The sequence below is a fragment of the Notothenia rossii genome (assembly GCF_949606895.1).
Source record: "Notothenia rossii genome assembly, chromosome: 10".
NCBI lineage: Eukaryota > Metazoa > Chordata > Actinopteri > Perciformes > Nototheniidae > Notothenia > Notothenia rossii.
In genome coordinates this window covers 43,514,454-43,529,357 of record NC_136908.1, presented here as the reverse complement: position 1 = coordinate 43,529,357, position 14,904 = coordinate 43,514,454, and the positions used below count along the sequence as shown (strand labels likewise).

The 14,904-nt window shown below is 45.3% G+C and overlaps 2 protein-coding genes across 4 annotated transcripts in view; both read left to right on the top strand.

Annotated features, from left to right (window-relative positions):
- LOC307023219 (uncharacterized protein) overlaps window positions 1-14,904 on the top strand; it is a 241,693-nt gene that overhangs the window by 135,153 nt on the left and 91,636 nt on the right. The gene's annotated exons all lie outside the window — the stretch shown is intronic.
- LOC307021557 (uncharacterized protein) lies at window positions 7,740-10,810 on the top strand. Of its 3 annotated transcripts, XM_079653765.1 has the most exons (5): window positions 7,740-7,886; window positions 8,232-8,620; window positions 8,725-8,866; window positions 8,972-9,044; window positions 9,261-10,810. In XM_079653765.1, exons 2-5 carry the CDS (start codon window positions 8,242-8,244, stop codon window positions 9,741-9,743), a joined length of 1,077 nt encoding a protein of 358 aa, XP_079509891.1. In that variant the 5' UTR covers window positions 7,740-7,886; window positions 8,232-8,241; the 3' UTR covers window positions 9,744-10,810. The 3 variants fall into 3 exon arrangements, 2 of the variants coding, with proteins under 2 accessions (XP_079509891.1, XP_079509890.1); XM_079653764.1 differs by having other exon boundaries at window positions 7,740-8,620; XR_013803185.1 differs by lacking the exons at window positions 8,232-8,620; window positions 9,261-10,810 and having other exon boundaries at window positions 8,725-9,250.

Sequence of the window (14,904 nt, the reverse complement as noted above, 5' to 3'; positions counted from 1 at the left end):
ACCAATTTCCCCCCTGCGGGCGACTAAGTGACCGCGGGCACCGCGTTGGCTACCCCTGACCTAAGCCATGTCTTAAGCGTCCTCAGGGCACTAAAACTCCACTCAGCCTATACAGAAGAGGCAGGGACGACCAACAGAAGCCTTACTAAAGCTTCCACCTGACCGAAGAGACCTCTCACCTCTGGCATGTTAGGAATTAAAATCAATATTTAATGAAAAAACATGATTAAACATACAGTAATTTTATAACTGTTTTAGTGTGAAAATACTTCCGGTTAGCTTCCGCCTGTGGTTAAAGTTTATTTTGAAAAGCTAATCCAGAAGAAATCTCCGAAATACCAACAGTAGCTTGACTTCAGGTTTTAAGGAAAACACGATTTACAGCCGTTAAAATGTAAATAAAAAGTCATGAAAGAGATAAGGAGGAGAAAAGGCGTGGAAGTAAGCAATGAATGTAAATGTCGAAATCCTCTGTTATGTGCGATATCAGACATTGGTGAAAGGAGGGCGGAAGATAACCTGACAGCCCCAGAGAGGAGGAGCAAAGTGGGATGCAGGCAGGCGGGAAGAACGAATGTGTGTCGGGCACTCCTCGACGGCTGCCAGTGCGAGAGTAAGTTGCAGCCTTTCTCTCCTCACTACCTTCTGTCTGATTCATTTCCACGCCATTTTAATTAAAGTACCCATTTGAAACTTATGCCAGAGACTCCATTGGTCTCATGTATCCTAAGCTTCTCTCCTGGACGCGAGAATAACGAATACCCTAATACAGCGGTTTTCAAAGTGTGAGGCGCGCCTCCCCTGGGGGGCGCCAGAGAGCTTCAGGGGACGCGCAGCGTGAGACACAAAAGAACGAGAAAAAGACGAGTAAAGTGACACTTGCCCACTTGTGGCTGTCTGTGGAGACCGAGTTCCCCCACCTCGCCAAAAAGGCTGTAAAAGTGCTCATTCCCTTCACCTCCACCGACCTGTGTGAGTGCAGGTTTTCCGCATTGACTTTGATCAAAAGCAAGTACCGGTCAAGGCTGCAGCCAGAGTATGATCTGCGTTTATTCCTGTGTGCATCAAAGACGCAGACTCATTGTTCCCACTAGAGTAGGGGTGAGTGTAATAAGGAGGCAAAGTTGACGTTCAGTGTGTTACCGGGAGCATATAAGGATTTATCCACCATGTTGAAAATGTTAAAAAATATATATCTTGAGAACACGGCGTGCGGAAATATACGGGTCGTGCTGCAGCTAGATGTGCCTGTCCTCTGTAAGAAGGTGTCGGCGACTGACATGCAAGGAAGAACGGCTGTCCACAGGCTGTTCCAATTTTAACAACTGTATTAACTTCCAGGGTAGTGAATTGAACATGCAATTGTAATTGGGTGTGTGGTATATTTTCATGCACGGACACGCTTGTTCCACAACACACAAACTGAACAACACTCAATGTTCCGATCGCTACCAGCGTCCTTGCGATCTTGTCATAATAACAAGTGCACGTTACTGATGCAATATGGTTGAGACCATTCGGGCTTATTCTAGAGGGGTGCAAGGAATAGTCCAAGTAGTGGGGGAGTTGTATACAATATGTTTAAAACATAAAAATAAAAAGGTTTAAAAACGTTATTGTTTAATGTTTTAAGGAGGTGACGCTACTCAGCCAATCAAATCGGTGCAGTCAGCACGATAGATTCAAACACACACAGAGACACGACAAGAGGAGAGAAACAGTCGGAGTAATTTCAAATGGCGGAAGGTAGACAGCGAAAACAGAGCATTTAATTACATTTTCTCTTACTGGACCTCTTTGAAATGCAATTGAATACCCCTGCATTATAGCAACAACAACAATAATAATAATAATAATAATAATAACAGCAATAATAATTGGGAGGGGGGGCGCGGCTGTTCTTATGTTCTCTGAGGGGAGGCTCACCTACCCACACTTTGAAAACCCCTGCCCTAATAGGCACCATTTCCCGAATAATGCTAGCAACATCTGAGCTTGTTTCATAGGTGTAATTAGCCCCACACATGGCCAGCTGCACCTGCAGTAGTCTTGAATTCAATTCAGGATACTCTTCTACCACCTTGTCCATGTCTCCGTGTAGCAGCACATTTTTAAGCTGCTGCAGCTTGTGGAATCCAGCTTGTTCAAACCTCTCTATGAATTGAGTATTTACTGTGTCCAAGGCATTGTAGAATTGGACTCTGTACAAGGACTGGGCATTGGGATGGATCTGGGCTGCAGCCTGGCCGGTGTAACGCTTTGTAGGTTTGCGGACATGAGGCATCTGAATTGGTTGTAGGTCCAACTTTGTTGCCACAGCATTTGCTTTTGAGAACAACACATCAAAATGCTCCTCCGTTCGCTTGTCCTGCATGCTTGTTTTTACATGGTCTACAGCAGGGGTGCCCACACCTTTTTGGCTGGTGAGCTACTTTTGAAATGACCAGCTCACCGAGGTCTACCAACCAAAAAATAAAATCTCAAATTGCAAGGGTTGCTGAATAACACGTTTTATTTATACATGGGATAACTATAGGGCTGCAACAAACGACTAATTTGATAATCGATTAATTTATCGATTTAATAAAACGATTAATCAACTATTCGGACTATTACTGTATGCCTTGCACAATTTCTCAAACGCTCTTATTTAGCCATCAACTTTTAGATTTAGCTTGAGGTTGTTTTAGGCATGTGGAAACTAACAATGAAGACAATAAAGATGAATACTTGATTCAAAAATACATATATTATTAAATTAACTAAACACATTTTGAACAAAATTAACATTGCTTTTTATTTAAACTAAATAAATAATATTTCACATCAAAAGAAACAACAGTGTTTTACCAAATCGTATTAAATAATGTGATAACAGAACTGTAAACAGAATAGCTGAAACTTTAACAAAATAAAGAGTAACTCAGTTACCTCTAATCATTAACCCATGTTTGTATAATTGTGTTAACTCTGTGTGTTGCTGCTAGCATACATAATACCTGACGTGGAAAAGTTACTCGTGGATGGGGGGGATACAGAGCTACTAGAAAGACAGTCGAACCCGGTGCATTTCTCCGTCTGAATGTGGTGCACTTTTGCTAAATGTTTAGACAAATTGCTCGTGTTACCGCCCTTACATGCTAAACTCTCTTGGCAACGAGCATTGTCCATCTCAAGACGGGTAACATTTAACCACACCTTGGAGCGCTTCTCTCCGCAAACCCCGCCGTGTGTTGCTGCCATGGTTGCTGCATGTAGCAGCTGCGTGTGTGTAAACTGCCCCGCCCCCTCACACACGGGGGAGAGAGATCTCATCTGGATCGGAAAGATCGAAAATACACCGACCATAGACACATTTGTTTGTCTTTTTGCATGTTAGAAACGAGTTGGCGACACTAAGACTGCTAGATAATGTTTTTGTAGCAATAATACATGACCTTTCTCTTTCTCAACTCGCTACTCGGAGGGAAGTCGCTGTCATATGCCTTGTGAACATTCCGATAATGCCTCTCCACGTTACCTTTCTTTGGCAGAGCGACGCTTGCTTTACAAATAAGGCAAATAACCTATGAATGTGACATCACAAACAAATATTCTTCCTCCCATTCTGGGTGGAAGTGGTATGTTTTTAGCTTTTTGCTCGGTCCCGCACTCATTTTGTTGTTTGCCTCTTTAACTTAATTTTTGTTTTCACGGCACTTGACTGATTTTGTATCTCTTTGCATTCTGGGTTAACAGACTGGAAAGCGATAGGTCGCTTTTTCTGTCAATCAAGTAAACTCCTGAATTAAGTGGCAGGGAGGCCAAGGGAGGAGGGATCAAAACCTGTTTTGTCTATTTTAACGGAGCTGGATTTTGTTTTTTATGAATGACTCGCGATCTACCAGCATTGCCCCGGTCGACCGCGGTCGACGTACTGGGCACCTCTGGTCTACAGCCTCCAACATGCCTGAAACGGTCTGTTTCCTAAGCTGCAGGGAGGTGTTCAGGCACTCCAAATCCCCCATCAAGTCTTCAGCCATTAAAAGGCCGAGCACAGTTTTCCCTTTAAGAAATGTTCCATGAAGACCATTAGCCTCGGCTGAAGTTTCAGGTGAGCTGCATGATGCCATTTCTTCAAGGGCCATCAGCACTGACTCATACTGCTTGAGAACTGAGCGGATGGCAGGAGTAAGTACAGTCCACCTGGTGGGACAGAGAGGCTTCAATGAGGTGAAAGTTTGATTTTGCTCTGATTTTGCGATATTCTGGAAAATCCACTTGAACTTGCCAGATTGATTAAAGAAGCCCCCCAATTCATGAACCAGACCCATTGAATCTCATACTAGTGGAGAGGCTCCACAGGCAGCCTGCGTAATTAAGTTCACTCAGTGGGGACCACAGTGACAATACACAGCCAGCGTTTGTTCTTTCCTTAAAATGGCTTCTACTCCCTGCAATCGTCCAGCCATGTTTGCGTCACCATCATAAGTCTGTCCTCGGAGTTGAGACAGAGGAAGCTGTAGGCGCGTCATCACATCACATGCCATCTTGGCTATATTTTACCCTGTTGTTGATGACACTTGGTAGATTCCCAGGAATTCTTCCTTCTGCATTTACAGAGCGCAGACATATTGACTCCTGCTCAACTCCTGATATATCCTGGGTGCCATCAATGATAATTGCGAACTGGACCACTTTCATTGATGTTATTTCCGACACAATTTATTTGATGATTGTATTGGCCATCAGCTTCAACAGTTCGTTCTGCAATTCCAGACTGGTGAAATCGAGGGGACCTTTTAGCCAGGAGGTCAGCTCTGCATCGCCCGTTGCCTTGTACTTTAGAAGCTGGCTTAAATTCCCACTCTCCTTCTGATCGCCTCGAAAAGCCAGACCTTGTCGCGCCAAGTACCTTAGACCCCCAGCAATCTTCATCAGATTTCTTCTCACTTGTTGCTGCCGTCTTTCAAGCTCACGTGAAAGTTGCAAATTAATTGGCTCTGGCTCCTGAATCCTAGTCATCACAGTTCATTTGTGATACTGGCTGTGTTTATGCACACTACATTTCTCCAGTGCCTTCTTCCAATTGTTAAAACCAGTCTTGACAAACGCTGAATCTGCTTTTGACGCAAGCTTAGACTTTTGTGCTGCAAAGTATTTAGCAAAATAGAAACAGAGGACCCCTTTTACAGAGGGGCTGTAATGGAGCCATGTATGATCTTTAAACCACTTCTCCTGAAAGTAGAGTATTCTATTTGATAGGGTTTGACTGGGTATGACTTTCACATTTGGATGATTTGGGCAAAGTCCAAGCTCCTCCCCTTCCTTTCCTGTACCTTCATGATTGGAGGGGGAAACAATGGCAATGGTGCCATCGATGGTGAGTGTTATGTTAGTGACCTTGCTGAGGGTGGATTTGGAGCCAATTACAGATGTAGCGATTCATTTCAGACAGTTTGAAACGCGAGGGCCGTGATTGGTACCTGATCTGCCCTCGCTCAAGGGAAAACCTCCAGCTTGACTTGAGACCGCCCCCGTGATAGATAAATGTAATTATAATGGAGCCAGCTGCAATGGATTATTGATCCACCAGGGGGTGCAGTGGGGTTCCACACTGGAGCTCATGTGAAATAAAGTCAGATACAGTACGCTGGATGTACAGCGGAACTTTGTTAAGATCCATATGTCACAGATATACTCTGTGCTAAATAAGAGACATGTAATCATTTACAAAACATCACCATGTTGTTATTTTAAAAAATAATGTTGTTTAGTCGAAAAAAACGAACAGGAGGAAATGCAGCCCGGCTCTCGATTTTTAATCCTAATTTAATCATCATCTTCACCACGATCATTTATCTTTATGTTCGCCGAATTGACATGAAATCACTGACACATATGAATATACTGTATTCAACTTCATTAAAACGTTATTAATGTGCCTAACCTCAGTAATTCACTAAAAATATTTATATTTCAATGGAGCCTCGTCGGGAGATCAGGATCCCAACGCGCAGCGGAGGGATCCTCATCTGGATGAAGGGTGTTATTTTCTCCATAAGGAACAAGTCGCTGCAAATTATCCCGCTTATTACATGGCCACATTCTCAACAAAGTAACGACATGACTATTAATTGAAATGCTTTTGTGGATTTAGAAAATGTTTTTATTGATTTAAAAAATAGTTGTATGTATTGATTTAAATTGACATGCATCCGCTAAGAAAAATAGTCCGTTGTTACCATTTTTTAAACAGTCTAAATGAAACGGCAGCTCTCAGCTGTGTATTTACACAACTAATGGCCCATCAACCACAGCTCTCTCCCCCTCCCCCCCTGATCTTTCTTCTCCAGCAGCTAAATTAACTGTAGGTTACTCTGAGTGACCATAGACTGTATGTGACAAGCTTACAGTTAGTGACGTAACAACACCATAAAAGCTGGTGGGTTGAAAGCAATACGGGAGGTAAAAATAACTACAATAATTGTGATTTATTTATTGTGGCTTTTATGTTTTTAGGTATAAAATGTGATGTAATTCAGGCTTATAGTTCACCCTTCTCTAAAATCCTTCAACAATGACAATATTCATAGTAATTTAATAAATCCTACCAACACACATTTTAAAAAATAGCCTACTGTAAGTTAAGAAATCATTCCAATATGTACATCTTCTGATGTAACAACAATAACATTATAAATAGTAACATAGCTGAACATGGTATTGCACATTTAGCTTTGAGTGTTACTGACCTGAGATGTTTTTATTACATGAATTGAGGTGACTGAGGCTTTTTAACATACAGGGATGCAAACTCATCAGGTATGAAAAAGGTGACAAGGATCCGAGCCCCCGCCTCCCCCACCCCACGGAATAACAGAGGATGTTAGCAGTCAGAACAACTAAAGTAGCAGTGTTAATAATAACAGAAACGCCAAAGAGTCACATCTAATAGAAATATATAAAAGCATGTATTTTAAATTGTGTAGCAGTCAGTTTATAATTTTGGCAGCACTGTTGAGCATTTTGAAAATGTATTTTCATGCCTCTGTGCAAGACTTAGTCTTTTTATCTTTATAGCCACATGGTGCAAAGTAACTAAGTTCATAAACTCAACAAGTACTATACTTGGGCACAATTTTGAGATACTTGTACTTTATTTAAGTATTTCAATGTTTTGCTACTTTGTTCTTCTACTCCACTACAGTCCAGAGGTACATGCTGTACTTTTCCTCCACTCCATGTATGTAATACCTTTAGTTACTTTACAGATGTGGATGAATGATGTGAAATATAATCAAGTGTTAAATCAGACTTTAGTTCCACCTGGAGTAATTCCACAAGCTACCCTGCAGTATACAAAGTCATTCAAACTAGCTGCACCTTTACCAGCTTTGAGAACACTTTCATGATCAATCTTTATAAAACATATCATATCTATTATTCTGAAATGGACCAATCTGCACAATGACTACTTTTACTGTCACTACTTTCACTATATTTTGATGATAATACTTTTCTACTTTTACTTGAGGAACATTTTGAATGCAGGACTTTTACTGTAACAGAGTATTCCTACACTCTGGGACTATTACTTTTATTCAAGTACAAGATCTGAGTACTTCTACTTTTACTCAAGTACAAGACCTGAGTACTTCTACTTTTACTCAAGTACAAGACCTGAGTGCTTCTACTTTTACTCAAGTACAAGATCTGAGTACTTCTACTTTTACTCAAGTACAAGATCTGAGTAGGGGAGAGCGGGGTAATGTGGGACACCGGGTAATGTGAGACACCCGCTGTAACTAGGCAAAGAAACAAATTTGCGGTCATGTGACCATAATGTTTTCAACCCCTTCCCACCCCCCACTTGTCATGAAGGAGAACTTGGTGCTGGTTCTGTGGTAAGTATTTTTTTTCACAAAAATGTGTTTGTTGCATGTAAAAGTAAATTTTCTTACTGCGAACGTAATCAACTGTAGTATCAAAGCAAATTGATTCAGGTTGAAAAACTTATATCATACATGTTGATGAACTTCCAACATATAAAACCATGTGATTGATGCTAGTTAAAGATTAGCCTGAATTGCCTAGAGATGTTGTTTTTTCTAAAATGGTGGCTGTGGGGTAAAGTGAGACGCTGACTCACTTTACCCCGACATGAAGCACAAGTTAAGTTTAGTCTTATATATATTTTAGTCTAATATTACAATACATATGTTTTAATTTTAATGTCATAAACATTGTAGAAAAGTCATCATGCCAAGACGATACATCAGGACGACATCTTGGGGCCAAACACCCCTCACAGAGATGGAGAGTGCAGCTGCAGAGGTCATGCAAGGAAAGAAGTCCTTAAGACAAGCAGGAAAGGAACGAAATATCGACAAGACAACCCTCCAAAGATTCATTAAGAAAATAGAGAAAGGGAGAGTTAAATCAGTAGCCTGGGGTGCAGTAGCTGAGGCAAAAAGAATACTGACAGATGAGATGGAGGAGGAGCTTGCCCAACATTTAAAACAACTGGCTGACCAGTTCCATGGCCTTGCTCCAGTTAAGTGCCGTGAACTGGCATTTGAATATGCAGACAAAAACCATATCCCTGTCCCTGCCAATTGGATGGAGAAACAATGTGCAGGTAGGCTAGGGTGCGCAAGAGATCACATGATTCTGTAGGTCAACTTAGGCCAACTGATCTTGCCACAAAGCTTATCTTATAATAACGAATTGTCCACTCTTTAGGAGTAGAGTGGTTTGGCAGCTTTCTAGCCCGTCGCCATCTCTCTGTCCGAACTCCGGAGGCAACATCCCTGGGAAGGGCTACAGCCTTCAATAAGACTACAGTGGGGGAGTTCTTTACAAATCTGGCTGTAGTGATGGACAGGTGACAGAATTAATTCTTTAGTTGCAAATGTTTTATGGAGGCTTTACCTGTAAGATTTGGTTTTGATTCTGATAAGGTTCTTCCCTTGCCTCTCTTCTTTAACAGACACACATTTCCTCCACACATGATTTACAATGTGGATGAAACAGGCGTCTTTACAGTACAAAAGCCACGGCAGGTAAGCTACTAGAGAGCAGCAGACTGATACTGAGTGGCTTGTGATAATGACCAGCTAGCTATTGGCAGAATGCTGAAACTAATGCTATTAGTAATGTTGTGAGCCTGTGAACTAGAAAAAAATGAATGGACTGCAACAAAATAAAATGTACCTTTAGACCAATAGTAGCCTACTGATTGCACATGCCATTGATTCTAAACTTTCTACTTGATTCAGGTTGTGACAGAGAAAGGGAAAAAGCAAGTTGGTTCTATCACATCAGCTGAGAGAGGAGAACTGGTGACTGTGGTGTGTGCAGTGAATGCTGCTGGGAATGCCATACCTCCCATGTTTGTCTTCCCCAGAGTTAGGTTTAAGGACGACTTCATGATAGGAGCACCTCCAGAGATATTTTCCCTGAGGAGGCGTTTGCACCATCCATGGTGTCAGACCGGCCAAACCCTGAGCTGCGGCCTGCATCCACTGGTCCATCCACTTCAGATGATCCGGATGGTCCACGGCCTGCAGATGATCCACCCCCTGCAGATGAACCACCTGCTGCAGATGCTATTCCACTCGCTGATGCTATTCCATCCACTTTGCATGGTCCACATGGATGTGCCTCGCCAGCTGTCTCACGACCTGGATATGTGTCTCCTCAGGAAATCATACCACTTCCAAAATGTCCCCCCAGAGGACAAACAAAACGAAAGCGTGTGAAGACAGCCATCTTAACAGATACTCCAGAGAAGCAAATCATAGAACAGGCTTATGAAGAGAGACAAAAGAAACTGGCAGGGAAAAAGCAAAATAGCAAAGAAAAGGGAAAACCGAAAAAGAAGGCACCCAAGAAGAAAATCATAGATAGCAGCTCGGAGGAGAGTGATGACCCTGTCCCATTTGAGGATGATTTTGAGAGCTCTGAAGATGAGAGGAGTGACCCCGGAAACAAAGATCTGTCCGTGGGTGACTTCGTCCTCGTCAACTTTGCCACAAAACACCGAAGTATACGTTATGTTGGCATGGTTGAGAAGGTTGAGGGGGACGAAATACTAACCCAATTCCTCAGAAAAACCCAGGGAAACAACAGAGAGTGGGAGAGACCCACGTTTGCTATGAAAGAAAAGGATGTGGCACATGTTCCTAAAGGTGATGTGGTGAAGAAGCTGCCTCAACCTAATAGGCCTCGAGGAACAACACGGAGAGAGCAACTCTTCACCTTTCCCTGTAACCTTCAGGGCTGGAATGTAGAGTAGGCCTTGTTTAAATATGCGGCTGATGTTCATATCATATCGTGTTCTAATCTAACTGGTTAAATGGTTAATTGAATGTTTATTAAAGCACTTTGAAATATATTATGTTGTATTTGACTTTGTTTGGAGTTACTTTGTTTAAAAAATGTGCTAAATTGACCAATCCCCATGATTATGTTGCGCATCCGACATTAGTTTTGGAATGTGTGGTTGTCAATCTATCTGTCAGGATTCTAACTGTTACAACATGTGTTGTTTTGGTAGTTTAAAAGTGGAAAAGGTAAGTGGTTCACTTTACCCCCTTGATTTCTCTAGTCTGTCTCAGTTCACCCCTTAGCTGGGGTAAAGTGAGACACAAGACCACTTTTTAAAAAACAATCATATTTTCACTGCCCTTTGTCCTGAAGACATTCTGATCATTTCCAGTGCTAGGAAACATCCTGAATTAATGGGAAATGTGTAAATTTTACTGATATATCATTTTAGCTCGCCTACAGGAGAGCAAATGTAAAAAATGTCTCACATTACCCCGCTCTCCCCTACTTCTACTTTTACTCAAGTACAATATATTGTAGCGACCCTGCAGTGCTGAACTGGGAGAGACTCACAAGGGGATTGTTGGGGGGAAGACGTTGCCCTAGTTAGCCGGATAGGGCGGGGAGAAAAAGGGGGTGGGGTTTACAAGTGACCGGAAGAGGGTCAAGCTACGGCGGGAGAGCTAGTGAGGGATCCTGAGAGAGCTAAGAGACAATACCGCTACCTATCTTTGTTGTTTTGGGCAGTCTTCCAACCCCGGGGTTTAGTCTGTTTGTAGGGTAATAAAACCCGGATAAATTACAGCCATCGTGTCCTCCTCATTTAAGTAGTTAGCCACCCGTGCGGCGGAGCCGCGAACGCTACATTGGTGTCAGAAGTGGGATCTCCCCAGCCCCCAGTCCCCGCACTACAGTTGGCTAACTACGCTAGCATCGCTAGCCACCGCCGGAGGACCGAAATGGCTGAACACGGTGAGAACACGGACTTATATGCCCCATACACCCCCCCAGAAACACCACGGAGGAAGCCAACCAGCGATGCACAGGTGGTAAGGAGAAAGGAAAAAAAAAAAACCTACTCACCCCTTGCTACACTGCTGACGGACCTTCCGGAGGAAATAAAAGGAAGTCCGGTTAAGTTTGCTGCAGCCACCGGATTGCTGACTGAAAGAGCAGATGTAAACAAAGACACGTGTGGACCGGCTCCGGTGGATGCCCAACCAAAATCTATCCCGGAGTTGGAGAGAGACATAACGGCAAGTAAATGGGGTGGCCAACAAAAATCTATCCCGGAGTTGGAGAGAGACATAACGGCAGGGAAATGGGGTGGCCAACCAAAATCTATCCCTGAGTTGGAGAAAGACATTACAGAAAGTCTAGAGGAACGTTTTATGCAGAAAATGAGCATTGCAATGGAGCGTGCTTTGGGAAATGTTCTCAATAACTCAAAAAGTGACATTAAATCCATGAGGGGAGGGGAAGCACAAGATGTTGGGGCTAAACCTCATGAGCCCTATTGCAATGTAAATTCTAACCATGCTACTGACAATGCCAGTGTGAGCTCCGAACCTGCTAACGTTAAGGATGCTCATATCACTGTTGATGTCCCATGCCCAACAACAACCCCCCACCCAAGTACATGCCCCAAAGCAAATACCTACACCGCCAATGGACTCGGCCAAGGTAGCTCCCTGACTGCGGGCTCGGCTAGTCCCTCTACTACCAATAGCCAAACCAGCGATGTGGTAGCTGCTCTGACCACCGCCCTCACCACGGCATTGATGAATGTGCAGGGACCGACACCTTTCCCCAGGGAAGGCCAGCTAAAGGTCGGACGCTATGATGGGCTCACTTCATGGGAAACGTACTGGGCCCAGTTCAACCTCCTAGCGACTGCGAATGGCTGGTCCCCTGCAAAGAGAGCAGTCCATTTAATATCCGCCCTGGAGGGTGAAGCTAGAAAAGTACTACTTGATGTGACTGCTGCTGATCTTGAGAACCCACTAGCTATTTCCAGAGCACTGGAGAGACGTTTTGGAAACACTGCCCCTGCAGTTGTGATGCGGCAGAGGTTTAATGAGCGGATGCGGGGTCCTGGAGAGAAGCTAGGAGTTTTTGCAGCGGAACTGCGCTACCTGGCTCAAAGAGGATTCCCCGATTTCGATGATGCAACCCGCTTGGTGCTAACGAAGGAGGCATTCATCCGTGGCCTGCAGCCCATCCCATTACGGCAGCAAGTCCGGCTCGCAGACCCACAGACCTTGGGAGCAGCTCTAGAGAAAGCACTGGTGGTGGAGGACATCTTCCTGGAGGGTTTTGAAAATGGCTCCACGCAGACATTGACACGACCTAAGGCTCAAACGTATAAGCCTCCTAGACCCAACCCTCCTCCGCTCGGCACAGAGAGCCCACCGTTGCCCCCAGAGGGTCGACAGAGTCAAGCCTGCTATAATTGCCACCAAAAAGGCCATACATGGCGCTTTTGTCCAGCTCCTGTCACCGCTCCGGAGGGTTCAGCGCCGGGAAACGGGCGGGGCTCGGTGTAGAGGGGAGTCGACCGAGCCAACCCTTGCCCCCCAGAGACTGTGACACTCAACCGGTGATTAGAATACTCCACCTCCCCTCTGCTCACGCCCTTTGCTCCCTTGACACCTTCCCCACAGACTGCTGCAGAATACCTGTACTGGTCAATGGTCAAGGGACCCATGCCCTGCTGGACTCAGGCTCCACTGCAACTGTTCTACACCCGGATCTCCTGCCAGCCGGAACTCAACCCCAAGCCACCGAGGTCCCTCTCATTACCATCACCGGGGGAGAGGCTCCCATGCTGGGGAGGTGTGAAGCACACATCCAAGTAGGAGCATATTCAGTGCGGCAACCGGTCTGGGTTGCAAAACTCAGAGAGAACTGTGTGATTGGACAAGACTTTCTGTTTAGGGCAAGAGCAACATTGGATTTTAACGCACAAGCTATTACCTTTCCAGGCGGGGAGTCTATCCCCTTCCTCAAGGAGGGCGCCGGGGACGTTGTAGTGCAGGGAGACCCACCAGGTTGGCTGGATCCTCCACAGTGGGGGCCACCTTTCGCAGAGAGCCCTATTCCCCCACTGGATGAAAACCACCCACCATCAGACTCAGTGGTACACGGCCAGCCACCGGTACCGGCCATTGTACAGACCGCAACTGTAACCCCCGAGGCTGAAATGGAAGCCGCAGCGAATTCAACGGTCGCAGACCTTTGGGAGGAGAATCGGGAGGGCCTGACCTCAGATCAACAGGATAAGCTCTGGGACCTTTTGTATAAGTATCGACACAGTTTTTCCACCCACCCCAACGATGTAGGCTGCACACACTTGGTCCAGCACTCTATCGATACAGGGGACGCACAGCCAATCCGGCAACGGCCTAGGCGAGTCCCCTACGCCCGCAAAGCAGCTGCTAACCAAATGATACAAGAGATGAAAGAGGCTGGCATTATCGAACCTTCAGAAAGCCCCTGGGCTTCCTCGGTCGTAATGGCCCCAAGAAAGGCCGGAGGCTGGAGGTTTTGTGTCGACTATCGGCCGTTGAACGACAAGACTGTAAAAGACTCCTATCCACTGCCTCGGATAGATGAGTCTCTTGACTATGTGGCCGGCTCTGCATGGTTTTCCTCTTTGGACCTCCGGAGCGGTTATTGGCAGGTGGCCATGGCCCCAGAGGACAAAGCCAAGACTGCCTTCACCACAGGACGTGGCCTGTGGCAGTTTACAACCATGCCATTCGGGTTGTGTAATGCCCCAGCAACATTCGAAAGGCTAATGGAGAAGGTCCTCGCTGGTGTGCCCCCGGAGCGTTGTCTCATCTACTTGGATGATCTCCTCGCACATGGACCCAGCTTTGACTCCGCGCTCGAGAACCTGAGGGAGGTTTTAGAGCGGATCAAGGGTGCAGGCCTAAAGCTTCATCCTGGGAAGTGCATGTTGCTGCGACGTGAGGTCTCCTTCCTGGGGCACCGAGTCAGTCGAGCCGGCATCAGGACGGAACCGGACAAGGTTGGAGCCGTCCGGGACTGGCCCACCCCCACAGATATCCACCAGCTGAGGTCCTTTTTAGGATTAGCGTCCTACTACCGGCGTTTTGTGGCGGGATTCTCGACGGTCGCTGCGCCTATGTTCAGCTTGATGCGCAAGGACACACCCTTTAAGTGGGGACCTGACCAGGATGCAGCGTTCCAACAGCTGAAGCGCGTATTATGCGAAGACCCGGTGCTGGTTGCCCCTAACCCAGAGTTGCCATTCCTCCTTGACACGGATGCCAGCAACACGGGCATTGGCGCTGTACTCTCGCAGTTAACCCCAGAAGGAGAGCGGGTTGTTGCGTATCACAGTCGCACCCTTGATAAACCGGAGAAGAACTACTGTGTAACTCGCAAAGAACTGCTGGCGGTGATTGATGCTGTGGGGCATTTCAAGCATGTCCTCTGTGGCCTCCCATTCATCATCAGAACCGACCATGCTGCGTTGAAGTGGCTTATGTCCTTTAAGGAACCGGAAGGACAAGTAGCAAGGTGGATCGAACAGCTCCAGGCTTTTCAGTTCACCATACAACATAG